Consider the following 17,482-nt stretch of genomic DNA (forward strand, 5'->3'; position numbering starts at 1 on the left):
AAATGCCTATAAATTTACATTAAAAATAATGTACTAGCAGAAAATTAACAGCACATTTTGGGGTTGTTTTTTATGTATTTATTTTTTATTTTCTTCTTTGTTTGTCTGTTTGGTTGTTTTGTTTTTTTACACCTTTGATCTTTATTTTGTAAATTAGGGTGCCGTATCCTTGGTCTCCTAATTAGATCAACCTAGCGGTACATCAATGTTTCAAAACACCATGACTTTATACAGTCAAAATGCTGACCTTGAAGCTTAATTAAAAGTACTCCCTGCTAAAAAATAAAAGAAACAGGAAAAAAGGTAATATTGGGCTCCAACCATCTTTTATGTACAGTCTATCTATTGGTGGTGTGGTGGTCAGAAATGACCTAATACTGTATAAAATCACAAAAGGATTTACAAAAGAAGGATAATGTGGCAGCAGTAGGTAACATACTAGATGCTGAAAGGATTGAGTAGTGTGATAATTTGCTGGGAACTAAGGACTCTTTAGTCTCCAGATGGATCTCTGAACTACCTTAGTTTAGTAAAGCTATCTAAACGTAAGAAGACTGCAGTTTTCTACTAAAACTTTATAGTTAAGCATTTCCTGAACCTTTTAACGGAGAGGAAAATAAAGGTCTTCCTGTGTCCCTGAGGCATTAAAGAAAAATGTAAACTCTAAAGTGGCCCCTGCTACTTCACTGAACGTTGAGAGACAGTGAGGTTCTGGGGTTAAGCGTCTCCCGATGACTCATTTCTTGTCAATAAGCTGTTCATCAGGGGAAAACAGGGAGGTTTTGTCAGATGGAGCAGCTCAGAAGCAGAAGGATGAAGCAGCATGAGCTTTATATAGAGGCTAAGGGGATGGATATTGACCTTTAGTGGAATCAAGAAGTGGATTCTTCCCATCTGACAGGACGTATTATATGATGTTGGAATGATTTTAATCTGTTACAGGAGGATGGGGGAATTTATCTGAGATAAATACAGAATGCCTCTGTCTTTTTGTCTCAGTGTCCACTTTCTAGATTTTTGTGTCTGTGGGGAACATCCTTCTTATTTTCCTCAGAACATGCCACTCTACACGAAGCATTGCCCAAACAGGCAAAGAATAAAAGTGAAAATTAGAAAAAAAAGATACAGAAGTAGAAAAATAGAGCAAAGCAAGAGAGGGACGCATGATACTGAACGAGAAATGACTTTTACATTTACATTGTGTTTCCTTTTTACTCCTGATTACAGTAACCAGGGTTCAGAACAGAGCAAACCAATTTTATTGCAAAGATAAGGAGGTGTGAAAGAGAACAAACATAAGCTCAGAGGATTTAATATTTACTTTAGTACTTAATGATAATTTGTCTCTAAGAGAGCCTGAGAAGCACAGAAATGTGTGAATGCCTAAATGATTCAATTACAGCGGCACAAAAATGGCATCGCTGTATAATATAAACAAGTGTGGATTCAGTAAAACTACAGTGGAGTGCTTTGGAGCCATGTCAAATACTGCAGAGTGGTGTTATACACTCCAGTGACTTACTTGCTGCTTTACATTTTGTAGGATGTTTAAATGGGTGAGAAGTGGCATTATGTGTAATGCAACGGTTATTAACAGTTTTAGACCTTCCACTATAAAGCAAACGAACATCTCCTCACAGCGCCCTGTGACAGCTTGTGCAATATGTAGTATTGTTCCCATCTCACATTGTGCTATTTGAATACTTTTTGAAGCCAGCAAAGGTCAAACAATCCAGTATTTCACAATGACCAGAGAATTCCTTTTTTTATTTCGTACTCTGTGGTGATAATCATCTTGTGACCTTTCATTTTTATCTTGCAACCAGACTTTAATCTTGCAATCCAAGGTACTCTGAGTCCTAAATTCGAAAAGGAAAAAGGATTATAGCATTTCATTGCTCACATACACACATTTCTTTTTGTTTTCAGTCTTTTGCTGGGTGTAAAAACAGAACACTGAAATGGACTTTACTGCAATCTCTTGGAGGTTTTGACATGAGTTAGAAGCGTGGCTTTACTCATGAACGTGTAAGTTTGTAATTAGTTTTAATAAAGTTTGTAACTATTTACACTGTAAAAAGTGACTATCAGATTTACAGTCAAGTCCATAGGTTTTTACATAATGATACATGTCTTTTCTTTTCTTTCAAAGTGTTGGACAAAGGTATTGGACTAAGTATTTGGGAATTGCAGCTCCTCTTACACACAGTATCACTGTTTGTTTTCTCTTGTTATTCCATGAGAAATTAAGCTGATGTAAGATATGTTTATTTCAAGTGTTGAAATGGCATTTGGTATCTTTTCACATGAATTCTCAACATGAGAATTGTGCAGATGCTAGTGAAGGAGGCTTTTAATCTGAAAAACCAAACCTGTCAGAGAGACAGCCAAAATGTTAGGGGTGAACAAATCTTAAAAAGAAGGAATGACACTGACCAGCTCAGCAATACTAAAAGGCGTGAAAGGCCACAGAAAAACTATTCACAACATCTTACTTAGTCAACAAAAAAACTTCAGGAGGTAGGCTTACCAAAGAGCACAATAAAAGGGACGCTGTGAATGGTAATATAGAGGTTTAACAACATGGTGCAAATGACAGGTTACCCTCAAGAGCAAGAAGGCCAGATTAGACGTTGCCAAAGAATGTCTATAAGAGGCCAGCGCTATCGGGGCAAAGAAATGAGGTGCTCTTTGAAAATCAGTCACTTGATTTCAACCCAACAGAGCATGCTTTTCAGTTACTAAATTCAAAGCTGGAGCCAAGAGACCCGCAAACAAGCAGCAGCTGAAGGTGACTGATGCCCATGGGTTCATGGGTTTGACTGCAAAGAATCATCCGAGCATTAAAAGCCGAGTTAATTTTATTGACCTAAAATTTGTGTCATAGTTTTCATCAACAACCATTTTATTTCTGAAAAAAATAATAAGATAACAAAAGATAATAAATAAATAAAAACTCCTGCACGAGGACAAAAACTGTGATGAAATATATTGACACTAAATAAAATATTTTGCAGCTACGCGAGCCAATCCAAAGTAATTAAGTTGTTTAGAAAGGCGGGACAAGTTTGGAAGTGATCCAATATGATGTAATATCCTTGTGCAGTAAGGTTAGAGGCACACATTAGATCTGGCCACAGAAAAACGGTGCGACTTTCCTGTTTCTCATGAAAACGTGACAAAACATCAACTTTAGGTTCAGTCTACTATAATCTTATGTGGTCAACTAAAACAAAAATAATTTAAACGTCTAAGTAATAATTAAAACTACATGAAATTTTAGCCAAAACACTAAAATAAAAAAAAATTGCTGTCAAAGTTAATACTGCTTTAAAACAGTCCTAATGTTTAAAGTTATGTTTGTTAGTCAAGTTATTTTTAAGCCTCTGGAAATGAAAAACCATGAATGAAAGTGGCTCTAAGTCCTAAACAGTTACAAACAGTCCTAACAGTACTTTGGTATTATTATTATTGATTTACCTTTAACTGTGGGAGTCTAGAGGCAAAATTATGAACCTAAATGCATCACACTGAGGCTGTAATTTTGTAATACTCAGATTACTTCACTGGTTAGATATTGGTTTTCATTTTGGGGATGTGAATATTTGTTAATTGTGGAAAAATATACAGTCTCAGCTTGGCTGCCTGCCTGCCTATCCCACATTGATCATCACCCTTCAGTTCACCCCACTGAATGAACGCAGCTCTGTTGTTAGTTGATTGAGTGAACTAGAATCTTGCTCTCCAACCCCCGGGCACACCTACCTCTCTCTCTGTCTCTGTGTTTTTGTTCCACTGTCTAACACTGTATCTCTCACTGATGAAGTTACAGCTGAAATCACAGCACAGCCCTCAGCTTTAACTTTTGTGTGTGGTGATTTTGTCAGACAACTTTGCAGTTATAAAATCCTTGAATGTTCACTGTTGATTACTACAGATAAAAATTGTATTTGTGACACATTCAAAAAAAAAAGAAAGAAGAAGAAGCATCTCAAAATCACAGTTCCTCCACAGTTTGATAAATCAAGGCTTGTTTTGCTTTTGTTATATGTGCCTTGTTTTCATGGAAGATTGGAAGAAGCATTATCCCAAAGTACAACAGCAATGATATTAAAAATGCAGTCAGCCACATCCCGGAGTGGGATAAATGAGAAACTCCATGCAGGATGGCCGTGACGTTACCTGTTAGGGCTTTTGCCATTTTCACAGCATGCCTCCTGCACACTCACCGAAGTGTAATGTACTGTACTAAACCTACAGACTCAGGCCCCGCAGTCTGCTGCCACCCTGTGAAAAGCAGCACATGATTAAAAGTGCACCGTCTTAGTGAAACAGTGAACGGTTTGTTTACAAATGAGAAATATAATTATGTTACCTAATCACTATCATTATCAGTGAACGCATTGTATTTTTTTTTTTTACAGAAGTTAGTTTTTTCCCTTTCTTTGCTGCTCTCACTAATCAGTTTGAATTCTGTGTATCATCGCTGGCTTCTTGATCTGGCACATAAATAACAAAACATAGTGTTTTCATTTCGTGTAAATGGGAAAATTGGGAACGTCTACTGTGCAAGCGGAATTGGTAAATTGCATTATGAAAAGGATTGACGATGACACAAGGTGATGCGCTTACCTATCTGTTTCTGTTTGCAAGCTTTTCTGTTTAATAGATTGAGTCTGTGTTCTGTTATGCATTTATTCTTTCATCTCTACTGTGTTGTTGCAGAAGTTCCTCCGTACTGCTTCATTTCTAGATTAAAACAACTCTGGGGGATCAAAGACTCTCATTAGGAGGCAGATACAAATCCCACAAAAAATGGCTATATGTCAGGAAGCCACACATTTGAAACACATTGCAAAACGAATCCAGAGGGATTTTCCAAGTTACTCAATGTGCGCTGCCCTTTCCTGCAAGTAAATCACATTTTATTTTTTTTAAGCAACAGCCCTTGAGTGCTCCTAACATAAAGTATTCTAAACGCAGCGATTTCCACATATTGTGAATATCAGCGTGAATGTATGCTTCCCCTGAGCACACGAACTATGTCCTGCCATTTGTTTTCTTTAAACCATGCAACATTACACGCACCTCTAACTCGTCTGTCTCCCACACCCATGCTGCTTTGGTCCAACATCTAATCTTTCTTTTGCTCATTTTGACCTGGGAGCGATAAGGACAAGCTGACAAGATCAGCTGCATGTTACTGTCTGTTAACTGCTCTCGCTAACTTGCTGCTGTGTTCTCATCAGTGTGCCCCTTTTTTTCCACTCTGTTGCTCTTCTATCCCCTGTGCCTCTGTTTTGTAGGAAACTGATTTAAATCATGTTCACTGGCTGACCTCATGTCAAGATATGCAGGAGCGACGCTGAGTCGGTGTTGGAAGGGGAGACGGGGAGAGAGCGTGAGGGAAGGAGGTGAACGTTAAATAGACTGAAGGCTAAGGTGCAACCAGAAGCATAGACTGTCCTGAAGCTCTTAGCATATTCGAGTACTATGGCACAGTCCTCCAACAATATAAAAGACACAAAAACAAACTAACGAGCAGAAGGCGAGATCACTATACCATAGGAAAATGACTCACTCAGTGTGTATAATCAAACCAACAAACCAGTAATGAATTAATACGTAACAGGGATTTAATTATATGAACATGTGTGCATGAGTCACCCCTCTTTTCTTTACATTTTGCACAAAAAATGGGAAATAGGTGCAGTAATTTATTGAAACCATAAAACTTAAATCCTTTTTGTGCCGATTCGTTACCATTGTTGTCTTTAAAAGTGTCTGTTTGCTCAGTTTTGTAAGCAGAAGCAGTTGTGTTCAGCTTCAGTTCACACTGTTGAATTAGAAACCTGATTTAAAGCAATGGAAAAAGCAATGAAAGGGTCACAGGAATTTATACAACTGATTTGGTAAAAGCATAATAAAAAATATTGCTGTAGCTCTCACTAACAGTTTGCATTCTGTATGCCATCACTGGCTTCCTGATCTGGCACATAAATAACAAAACATAGCATTTTCATGTAAATGGGAAAATTGGGAAGACCTACTGTGCAAGAGGAATTGGTAGATTGTATTATGAAAAAGATTGACGATGATACAAGGAAAAAAAGATATTTGTTGTGTTTACTGGATGATGTGTTTAAAAGATTGAGTCTGTGTGCAGTTATGTATTTATTCTTTTATGTCTTCTGTGTTGTTGCAGAAGTTCCTCCGTACTGCTTCGTTTCTAGATTAAAACAACTGGGAGATCAAAGGGTCTCATTTGGAAGCAGCTACAAATCCCACAAAAAGTGGCTATATGTCTCCATAATAAGCTCCTCGTTTGGCCATTTTTATCTAAGATCTGGTATATTTTAACTGTAAAACCATATAACTGTAGATGTGCCTTTTTAATGCCAATTCATTGCCACTGTTGGCTTTTAAAGTTCCCACTTTGTTCATTTTTATAAGCAAAAGCTATTGTGTTCAGTTTGACTTCTCATTGTTGAATAGGAAACATGTTTTAATGGTGGAAAAAGCAGTCAAATGGTCACAGGAACTTATAAAACCAATCTGGCTAAAAACTTTAAAAGCTTTTTCTTTTTTGGATGCAACTCGCATATGCTGACCTGCTCTCCTACCTCGTTCTGAAAGAACATCCATTTTTAGGGCGGTCAGATAGAATAAGGCTAATCGGTAACACAGGATGCCCTTTATGTGTGTGTGTGTGTGTGTGTGTGTGTGTGTGTGTGTGTGTGTGTGTGTGTGTCCACATCTCTGTTTTAGTGCCTTTGCTTTTGGTCAATTTTATTCATGCGGCTCATGCATGACTCACATTTACACACTCCCTGTCTCTCTTGTGGTGTGTGAAATCATAGTCAGTGGTTTGGTTTGATGTTTACAAGGCTGTACAACAGAAAGCTCCCTAGAGCATTAGCAGAACTTAAGACTTAAGAGGTCCTTTTCATCAGTGGTCTCCTTTGTGTCGCTATCTTTCTCCATTTTACCATTTACATTTCTTTTTCCAGTCTTGTCTTCAATTTTTTCCTACTGTGCTTTTCTATTAAGTGTTTTTGCTTTGTTAAGTTCAAACTTTATTTGACCTTCTCACAGTTTTGGTCTCATATGCGGATACATGCATTCAGAGTAACCTTTGTGAACAGTTGGTAAGCAGCCCTGACAGTGAGATGGATGATGGATTTTGGGATTCTTGACAGGATAGGACAATGATATTGCTCTCTGCTCAAAAACACAGACAAAAAAAATGAAGTATCGCTTTGTAATAAACAGGTTCCCTGCCAAATAATACCAGGATATTCAAGTTTGGGTTTTTTCTTCCTCTTTCATTTTCAGAATTTCATCCTCTTCATTCAAAACCTCCACACACTTATTCGCCTTTGTTGTTAAGGTCACACTGGTTTCTACATGCCATTCAAGACTGGCAATGGATGTTTGTGGGCAGGAGTGTTGGACAAAAATGTATTTCAATAGGTAGTTGGCAGTAGATTTTTTTTTAATTAACAAAGGATTTATAAATTGCAGCTAAAGCCTATTATAGATATATAGTCTAAATAATGCACCATTAGGTTACCAAGCCTTTAAAAATTCATATGAATGAAACAGAGTCCAGGGGCATGTTCAGAAGGGGGGCATAGGGTGCCCCCAGCCCTTGGCTCTGTCGAGGTGGTGTTAGCATGTAGCTGAGTTTGCTTACAAAGCTGCAGAGTCATGGAAGGGGCTGTAATCATGTTGTTTTTCTCTGTGAGGCACCAAAGCTAAAATCCATTCACAGTACTATTAGTAGTATTACTTACCTTTATGCTCATGCTAGTCTGATGTAGGGTTAAAAACTTCCTGAATTGGTAATAGTTGAGGGATTGGAAGGCTTGTTAGATTAAATGATCTTAAAGGTTAGAACTGAGATGGACACAAATTGAAAATACATGTTTCTGTTACTGTTGCTGGAAATGCAATAAGCAATACACGGGCATTTACTTTTCTGTATGTTTCTTCTCATATAACACAGACAAGAAATTTCTAGAATCTAAACTTTCATGCCACCCGCAGTGGAGTAACTGTAAGACTACAAAAACCAGATTGTTGAGACAAAGAGCCCAATAAAATGGCAGCAGGCTTGGCAGAATGTGTTTTATGCTTTTTTGTGCGTGTGTTTCTCATTTGAGACCAAGAATATGGGGATGCAGACATTGTTTTGTGCCGTTGCTTCTTTATATCTGCATTTTTTAATAATGCACGATTAAAGAACAGCAGAGTCTCCGCCATCTGCATGAGCCCCTCGTGCTACAGTTAATCACAGATTTAGAGCGAATAAACTCATATGGCTGGCCTCATTCCTTTCATCATATATAACATTTTCTTTCCCTGCAAGGCTTCTCTCTTCTAGCGTGTTCTAGTGTAATCAAATGTGGCTTTTGGTGTCATTTATTTGCCTACCTAACACTTATTGCAAGTACGTTCACATTAGCATTAGTTCGTTTTTGGCTGCCACAATGTGTAATACTTCTAAATACATTCCATATATGAACTGAAAGGCAAAAACTGCATTTCAGGAGTCTTTTGTAAATATTATAAAAAATCTAATTATGCTCACCCAAATTGTCATTTTTTTTCCTGCTGTTGTTTTATTTGATTTGATTTCTGCTCATTTTCCTCTTCAGTGGGTCCATAAACGCTCTAATGCATTTCTGTGATTACTTAATGCACACTGAACTGCTTAAGTGTGAAATGTGCTGCACATATTGCCTTGGCCTTTAACTGCAAAGTTAACACTTTTGATCGATGCTCTTTCAGCGACTCGGACCACTCATGTTCAGAAAGTATAGCCAAAAGGTCCACTAATGCATACAAGGCCAAGTACTTCTGCCGCCATGTTTTTTCTTCTCACACAAAGCATTTACAGTGAGTGCTTCTACGTAGCAGCTGTAGGGTGATGCAGTGAAGTCATTCTTTTACTAGATTTACTAGGATTAAGTATTAGTAAGGTGGACCTTGAGCAAGTTCCTGAATCTATAGTAGCTGCAGAGGTGTTATTATATACCTGACCTTGTGCTCTAGCTGGTGAGACTCACACTGACTGAAACGTAACGTCAATACAGTCTTATATCATTATTTTTTTCTGTGCATCCTGCCAGAACATTGAGTACGCTGACATTTTCTTCAGTCACTGAAAGGTGGGCCGGGTTGCTTTTGAACTTTAAAGTGCTTATCTAGAACCTCCTGCTCAGCAATACCTGCCCCAGAATCTCAATTCCTTTCACCCAGGCCACACACATATTATGTGTCAACTGTATCAGGCCAAAGCTCATATGCCATTCAGTATTCTGAATCAGCTCTTTTTTAAATGTTTATTTTTGTCTCTCATCTTTCTAACCTTTGTACCACAGCAAAAGTGAACATTATGTCTCAATAACAGATCTGCCCTCCAATATCCTTTTATATCCAGTTGCAGCCACCTGCCGTGAACGCGGGTATTAAAAGCAACAAAATCACACACAGTTGCTTCAGTTTTATTGGTTAATGAAAACAGGGCTATCTGCCTGACATTTGCCAGGACATTAAAATATAAGGTAGCATTTATACGTAACCTTAAATTTTAATGTCCTCATAAGGGTAGGGTAGGGTCTAAACATGGCAAGCATTCAGATATTGTAAGCAAACACATGAACAGCTTGTTTCCTCTAATACAGAAAAAAAGGCTTTTTTTGAAACCCAAGCCCAACTGACTTATCAGTAGGCTGATATTATTGGCTGATAGTACCCACGTGACGATCTATTGATGTCGGCATTTATAACAGCTATAAATGTACATTTAAAAAGTATCATATGCTTTTTACACTAGCACCTATTCAGCTCGACTTGACGACCCCGCCTCAATGTGGGTGGGCTCGTCATATAACAATGACAGAAACACAACACAATAATGGCGATGGTATACCTGCTGCTGAACCAATGGTAAACATCTACATCTCATCATTGGACCACAGCGTTGCCTCAATGCCAGGTTTCAAAAATGGCAGGTTTGATTCCTGTGAAGGTGTTGCTCTCAAGACGAACGTCATTTCCTGACCAATCATTGAATTGCAGTCTAATGAGGGGACAACTTCAGACAATTTCCCCATATATAATTATAGAAAACTCTAAAAACCAAGTCAAGTCAAAACCCTCCAATCCAAGTGGAAATACTAGTGGAAATAAGAGGTTGTAGAAACAGCAGAAACACCCTTCAACATTATTATGAGTATTAATGTTGCATGGTTTGTCCATCAGAGGGCCCTCTACAACCTATTCTCTACAGTTTGTTGAAGTTCTATTAATAGAAAAAAAGACCAAAAGATTTTCCCACTGACAGTGGTTGTCTTGCCATAACTCCTTGTTGCTCCTTCCTGACGAGTAGTGATCTAGCCATTAAAACCGTTAAAAAACAGATTTGTCAGACCAGCCATCAGTTCACGGAAGTAGAGGGTTTGAGCTGAAATGGATACCTGAGAGTGACGCACTGAGAGAAAAAGGAAGAGGATGGATTTAGCTGCAATTTAAACTCATGATACACAAGATGAAAATAACCTTCAGAAAGTTTTCAAAATAAAATTGACAGAGCATATCTAAATTAATCGTGGTAAAGGACTCTTGCAGTGGATGTTTCGACCTGTCATAAAAGCATTTATATTTTTAAAAATGATTGCATTCCACATACATAGGAAACATCCAGGATCCTAATATTGTGCTGACGGGCTCATTGTCAGAGCTTACCGAGCGAACAGCTGGACCTGAGCCACTGTTAATGATATTTGTTTTATTATAAAACAATGAGCCAGGGTGGAGATTCCCCACACTGTTGTCTACTGTCGTTTACACCAAATACAGGGAAATTACAAGTGAAATTGCAACCCCCCCCCCCAAATGATTTTTCCAGCAGTTATTTAATATTTCAGCCTTTAAGAGGTTAATTTATGTACATTACATAACATTTAAATTAATTATTTCACACCTGACTTGGTTTAGTCAGATGTTAGCAAAAGAATTAAAGTTTGCTCTCTTCCATTCAAACATCATGCAATTAAAAACTGCTGACAAATAGTGTCTAAATTTCTGTTAAGAGAAGGAAAGCAATTTCTCATTTGTTGGAAGTTAGACTGCACAAACAGTTGCACAGAAGCACAAAGGTTTTTTTTATTCTAAATATGCAAATAAATAGAGATCAAACTGAAGACGGTCCCAACATCTTTAGGACACTTGAATATTTTCAGGTGTCTGGAGTGACGATTAAACTCTGTGTCGTCTGTTTCCCTTCCAGGACTGGCTGAGTAAGTTTGGGTACCTCCCACCGCCCGATCCTGTGACTGGCCAGCTTCAGACCAAGGAGGCCCTGACCAAGGCTATCAAAGCCATGCAGAAGTTTGGAGGGCTTAAGGAGACTGGAGTGTTGGGTATGTGGCTAGTTTGATTGCAAAGCTCTGCTCTATGGAAGGAGCACTATGGCTGGTTTTATATGTTCACTGATGCCAGCGTATGTAAGAGTAAACGCCTGCGGAGGAAAATATAAGGTATGCCTTACAATAGAACGCATTCCTACCAACAGAAAAGCAAAAGAGGTGAATCAATAACACTTTGACACAATAACCGCCGAACAATAAAAAGGTAGCTTTTATTTCAGTTCTTATGTATTGAAAAGCATTAGATTGCACAGCTGTCTCCACGTCATGAGACACCTTGTAAGCATAAATCATTCTTACTGCCGCACCACACAAAGCAGAATTACAGTACTGCTATGTACCTACTGTACTGTATGTGATTGATAACACTGGTATGTCTGAAGCGGAGCAGTATATTGATTAGTGTGGGTTTTACTGTTCGCTCTCATGCGCTGCACTCATGGTTTCCCGCGGTGCATATTGGCGGTCTCACTCACTCGCACAGACGGCAATTCTCCTCTACAAACAAAATTCTTTACAAGGCTGCTCCCTCGCAGATACACAAATATAGAAGGTAGAGAACAGGATACTGTATGTGAATAATTTGCTAGCCTAAAGCGCTGGTTCTCAAACTGTGGGGCGTGGACAGCCAGCTGAGGAACATGATGTGACGCTAGGGTGAAGCTGAACATATTTAATGAATATTTATTTCAGTAAGACGCAATAATTTTTGGTAATTATCAGTAAAATGCCCTTTTTTTCTGCTTCCGTAGTGGGGAATGCCAGAAATAACTGCGGATGTGAAGGATGTTAAACTCCTTTCTGGCATGAGATACAGTCAATCAATCTTTATTAGAAACTCAAGATCCAGAGTTTTAAAAAAAAATGTATAAAGAAAAGAATCAGTGTCCTAGAAAAATACATAAAGTTACATAATACTGTTTGGTAACTTTGCGGTTATCTGTTATTCAGACAAAGCATCACAGTTTCATTCAGACATGCCCTCTACTTTATCAGAGATAGCTCCAGTGCAGGCACGGCATTTCCTATACTCGCAAGATTGAACAGATGGTTCAGGTATCAGCACAATCCATTTTAGTGTCTCGTCACTGTGCAGAAATGCTGCTGTGGTTGTGGTGGAATAAAATGAGAAATGGGGTTCAAAACTTGTGTGACAGGTGCCTTCTCCTGGATGTCCATCCGAGTAATCTCCACGGGCCGCTCCAGCGTCTTGGCTCCGAGTCCGAACAGCCTCTCTTTCTTAAAGTGGCCAAAAGGCCGTACACGTTCTTGGACGCCTGCTGACGTCTGAAATGCAGATCATGACTGCGCTACATGCATATCCATAAATATCACTAGTTCTGACATAATAGGTTTGCCATCACGACTTTTACTGAGTAAATGTCTGAAGGGGAAGTCGGAGAGCATGTATATGTTTTGGCCCAAATGGCTTCTTGCAGCCTTTTGTTCAGTCAGCTGTGTACGTATATGTGCTCATACAGTGTAACATGACTCTCAAGCATTCATTTTCAAACAGATGTTGAACCGTGATGGATCAGATGTCCTTATACATGTGCTACATAGGCAAGCATAAAATGCATTCATACACTAGCTAATTAGTTTTCTCTAAAAATAACATGGTAACTAAGGCATGTATTTGAATTAGTTTATGTATGTGCATGTATCTCTTCTGTCCTGCAGACCAAGAAACACTAAGTCTGATGAAAACACCCAGATGTTCTCTGCCTGATGTGTCCGACACAGAGGGGACAGTGGGACGCAGGAAACGAAGCTTGAACCCTCAGAACAAATGGAACAAGAGACATCTATCCTGGAGGTAGGGAAAATTAAAACACCCTCTACAGGACGCTTTAAGGTCACACCGGCGAGTCCACAGACGGTGAATCCTTAGTTTCATTCCCATTGAGAGTAGCTATGTTAAGGCAGTAATGTATAATACAAATATGAAACCTAAATAGGAATCACCCAAATGATCAAAATAAATTCCCTATTTCTTCAGATGTGATTCTTTTATGCTATCTGTCTGTAACCATGTATGCATTTCGAGTCCTGCAAATGATGCATGATCCTTTTTTTTAGTACCTAGACCTTATACTGTAAACGGTTACTAACCACTGAAAGCTCAGAAGTGCATCCAGCTCATGAGGCTGGAAGGAACATGCCACTGGAAACATTTGCTACTTATATTTGACTGTTTTAACTATAATATAGTAAAAATCCTCACTCAGTCTATTTAAAAGGATTTCCCATCTGTGCGTGCTTTAATAGTACAGATTAGATGTCCCTTATTAAAGTGGAAAACTTTGGTTTGTTTAATTTACTGAGAGTATTTTGTAAAAAAAAATTAAAAACACAGCGAACTTAATATAATCAGCAAACGTGTCTTTCTTATTAGATCATACACAAAGAAACCTTTGTGTAAATTATTCATAAAGTTTTCATAAATCAGACAGGGCTTTCATTTTTTTTAAGTCTTCAGATTTAATACCGATGTCTTTTTTATAATTCCTAAAGAGAAGGGTCACAGTCTGCTGTTTATACAGTACATGATAAGATAATATGGGCATGTTAAAAGCAGCTGGGCCATCTGTCAGGGATCCAGCTTAGTGTTAAACAGCAGAGGAGGAGGCTGTGAAACATATGGTTGGCCTGAGCTGGTTCGCACATGCCATCGGGAGATGATCTAAGGTAGGTGGTGTGTCAGCCGGTTTGTTTTAATCTGTGTGTGCTGTGCAGCAATAGACATCAACCTAAAGAGCAGTGCAGGGGAAGAAAAAACAAATAAATAAACATTTTAGTACTACATATGCACACATAAACAAAGAGTAACACCCGCACTCTTCACTCCCATGTGTGGCTGGATTTTTTTTTCCCTTTAGTGATGGGAGGTCTTTTGATAAATATCCCCGGTCCACCCTCTGCTTATTCTCACCCACTGATATCACTGTGATATTGGCCTGCAGTGAAGCTGCTGATGGAAGGAGTCACTCTACAGCCAAATTATTTAATGCGGTAACTTGCAAATTTGTGAATTTTTGTTTCTGTGTGACATCGTCAAATGGTTTTGATTCTGTTTTTGACATACATGACATTTTGGCGACGCTATACATTATTATATAGAGTTGGAATGGAGGTTGTGGAGTTGCCAGTCTAAGTATTAATATTTTAAAATGAAAGAGAATAAAAAATAAAAATTTGTCACAGTTTGTCAGTAGAAATGTCTTAAAACTGCATTCTGTCTAATAGCCAGCAGGGGGAGACTCTTCTGCCTGCAAAAAGAAGTCAGTTTGTATAAAAGTCTGAGGGAAAATGACTCCACTGCTCTCTTAATCTATTATTAATGCATTCATGTCCACTGAGTTTCAAGGCTTAATTGACACAGAATGAGATTCAGTTTGTAAATTGCGGCCCGGTTTAGGTAAAAACAGATGAGAAAGTAGGGTATGCTTTGTGACTAAGCATGCTTTTCCTTCCCTTGATGGCCTAACTGCTCAAATCAAGGCTTTTCAAAAGATCCACACACCAATGAGCAGCATCAAGGTGGCTGCGTGAACTTAAAATACAGTCTATGCACATAGTACAAGTAACCATGTAGTCGTGTTATTTCTAGACATGATTTTACTGTGCGTCATAGAGCTTGAGAACAGGCTCAATAGCAGATGAGGCAGGTACTGCTTTGTACTACTTTCGTAGGATTTTGCAGGTACAAACAGTTTTTTGACAGCTGATTTCTAAATATTTCTAATAATTAAATAAATACAACATAAATATCAGTATGTGCTTGTGAATAAAGTAGCAAAATATATGTGAATGTTAATCAAGGGTAGCATTGATCTGTTGGGTAAACAACTGTTGGTTGGCCAAGTGTTTTTATGTAACTTAGCATACAGTAGTTATAAGTTTTGCTTTAGGGAGAGTGTGGCATGCAGGACAGATGGGCCAAAGCATCCTGTAGAAGGATGATGAAACAGGCAGGGTAATAGATCTAAGTTAGGACAGAAGGAAAGCAAAATGAAGCAAGAGGTGGTTGGAAAGCGGGACATCAGGGCACTTGAGGATTGAAGAAACAGGTCGATAAGCAGGACTTTTTTCACTGATGGGAGGGCTGAGCGAGCAAAAGGGACTGTGGGTGAGCCGTGATACTTAATGGCAGAACAGAAAGTAAAGCAGTGCATAAAACAGAGTTAGCAAGATGAAGATGGCTGTGTAATCGCGAGCTGCACAGTGAAGTATTTGATTATAACCAATGTCATCCATCCTTTTTCTTAGCTGCATATCCAGTTCAGGGTCATGGGTGGGCTCGAGTGTATCCCAGCTGTCACTGGCATCCCTGGATAGCTCGTCAATATAATTATTTTTTCAAAGATTAGCTTTTATCTAAACTTTATGAAGAAATCTTTATATTTTTACCGTGTGGTAGTGTGGCCGTAGATGTAGACCAGTCGATCCATCAGCCTTTTGCCTACGCCCACAGTAAGGCTGATGTTTGTGTTTAGGAAAGAATTTTTTGTTTGTTTGTTTGATTAGAAATGAAGTATGATAAATTTAGTGAGTCATTTATTTGGATTCCACCAGTGAAGTAGTGCCGCGTAGCCAGCCCACATTTCAAAAGGTGTGAGAGCCAAATTTGACGTAGTGTTACATTTCCAAAAAGTGAAAAGTGTAATTTCCGTGGAAGAAAACTGTGCCAGGAACTTTCCACTTTGCTACATTAATAACAGATTACTACCTCAAGTTGATGTTGGAAAATCATCCAAACTTTATTCCCAGGGATTACAGGTCTGGTTTATCCAGCCAGGATCAGCTGAGGAACGTAAGCTTCTTCAGCAGGTTTGTGGCAGCAAAAGCAGCTGCTCAGACTGCAAGACGGATGAGTTCAGGCGGATGAATCACTTGTCACCGGAGGCAGAATGGTTACAGCTTTTTGATAACAAATTACCTGGTGACTTTGTCCCTGTGGCATCTCCTTGTTGAAATAATCCTCAATTCACTCGCGGCTTTCGGTCAGAGATACAGCTTTTTTTCAGGGGTGGGGTGGGTGAGGATGTAACTGCACATGGGTGGGTGGTTTAGGGGGGCAAGTGGGGTGGGGGTGGTCCGCATAAGGTCTCAGATGACCTGGAAAAAGCAGTTGGCAGCAATCCAGCAGCACACCACATTGAAACCATGGAGTCAACATCTGCTTCAGGGGACCGGCGCATAGCCGTGCGGTCCTGCTGTTTTATGACTGGAACATTTTTGCTTTTTTTCACATCACTCAGTCCCTCTTTTTACTCTGCTTCTCTCCATCCTGCTGCTGCAAACCTTCTGCTGTCAATCACCTGCTTTATGCTGCCTTCAGCCTGGCCCTAGTTGGCTCTGTGAAATAAGGCAGCTTCTTTTTCAGTCCAGTGAAGCCACCTTTCTACTCGCAGCTCTCACATTTGTGTAGCACCATAACGCGGCCAAGATGTACTGAAAATTGAGATGTACAGACTTGGTGTCTTTTAAAAAGAAGAGGAAAAGAAAAAAGAAAAGAAACAGCCTCTGGCTTCTGCCAAGAAACAGATGGGGCAATTATTCAGGTTTTATTATAAATGCCTGTGGATTATTTGTTGATTTCAGATTCATTCACATCTAAAGAGGCTTCCATATTGCATGGTTTATCAATAAAGCTACACAGTAAATTGATATAATATTCTATATAGAACGACTGCCTCAGGCATTCGAGTTACCACAGGCATTTTTCATCCAGGTATTTAGCTTAATGTAAAAAATGCATGGATCACTGCTTGCTTCTGTATTGATTTGTGCGCCAACTTTTCCTTTTTTGCCGTGAAACTATGCTGCTTATAATTATCCGACTTGGAAAATCACAAATTCAAACAGTCGGGCAGTCACATTTTTTGCCATCTCTGTTTAGCACCAAGGTCACCGTTTTGACTCGAGAACATTTAGATTCATCGCTGATAAATGAAGCAAAGAGTCACTGTCACAGTCACTTGTGCCTCGATGGGATCTTAAACAATTAAAAACTCTAAAACACTGTTAAAGCAGAATCTCAATAT

General features: G+C 38.9%; 1 protein-coding gene across 1 annotated transcript in view; it reads left to right on the forward strand.

Annotated features, from left to right (window-relative positions):
• The window catches only part of mmp17a (matrix metallopeptidase 17a), a 92,365-nt gene that overhangs the window by 42,271 nt on the left and 32,612 nt on the right, over window positions 1-17,482 (forward strand). The window contains exons 2-3 of the mRNA XM_031758842.2: window positions 11,297-11,429; window positions 13,116-13,251. Of these exons, the coding sequence (XP_031614702.1) occupies window positions 11,297-11,429; window positions 13,116-13,251 (269 nt within the window). The remainder of the gene's footprint in view (window positions 1-11,296; window positions 11,430-13,115; window positions 13,252-17,482) is intronic.

The sequence above is a fragment of the Oreochromis aureus genome, linkage group 7, assembly GCF_013358895.1.
Source record: "Oreochromis aureus strain Israel breed Guangdong linkage group 7, ZZ_aureus, whole genome shotgun sequence".
Taxonomy (NCBI): Eukaryota; Metazoa; Chordata; class Actinopteri; order Cichliformes; family Cichlidae; genus Oreochromis; species Oreochromis aureus.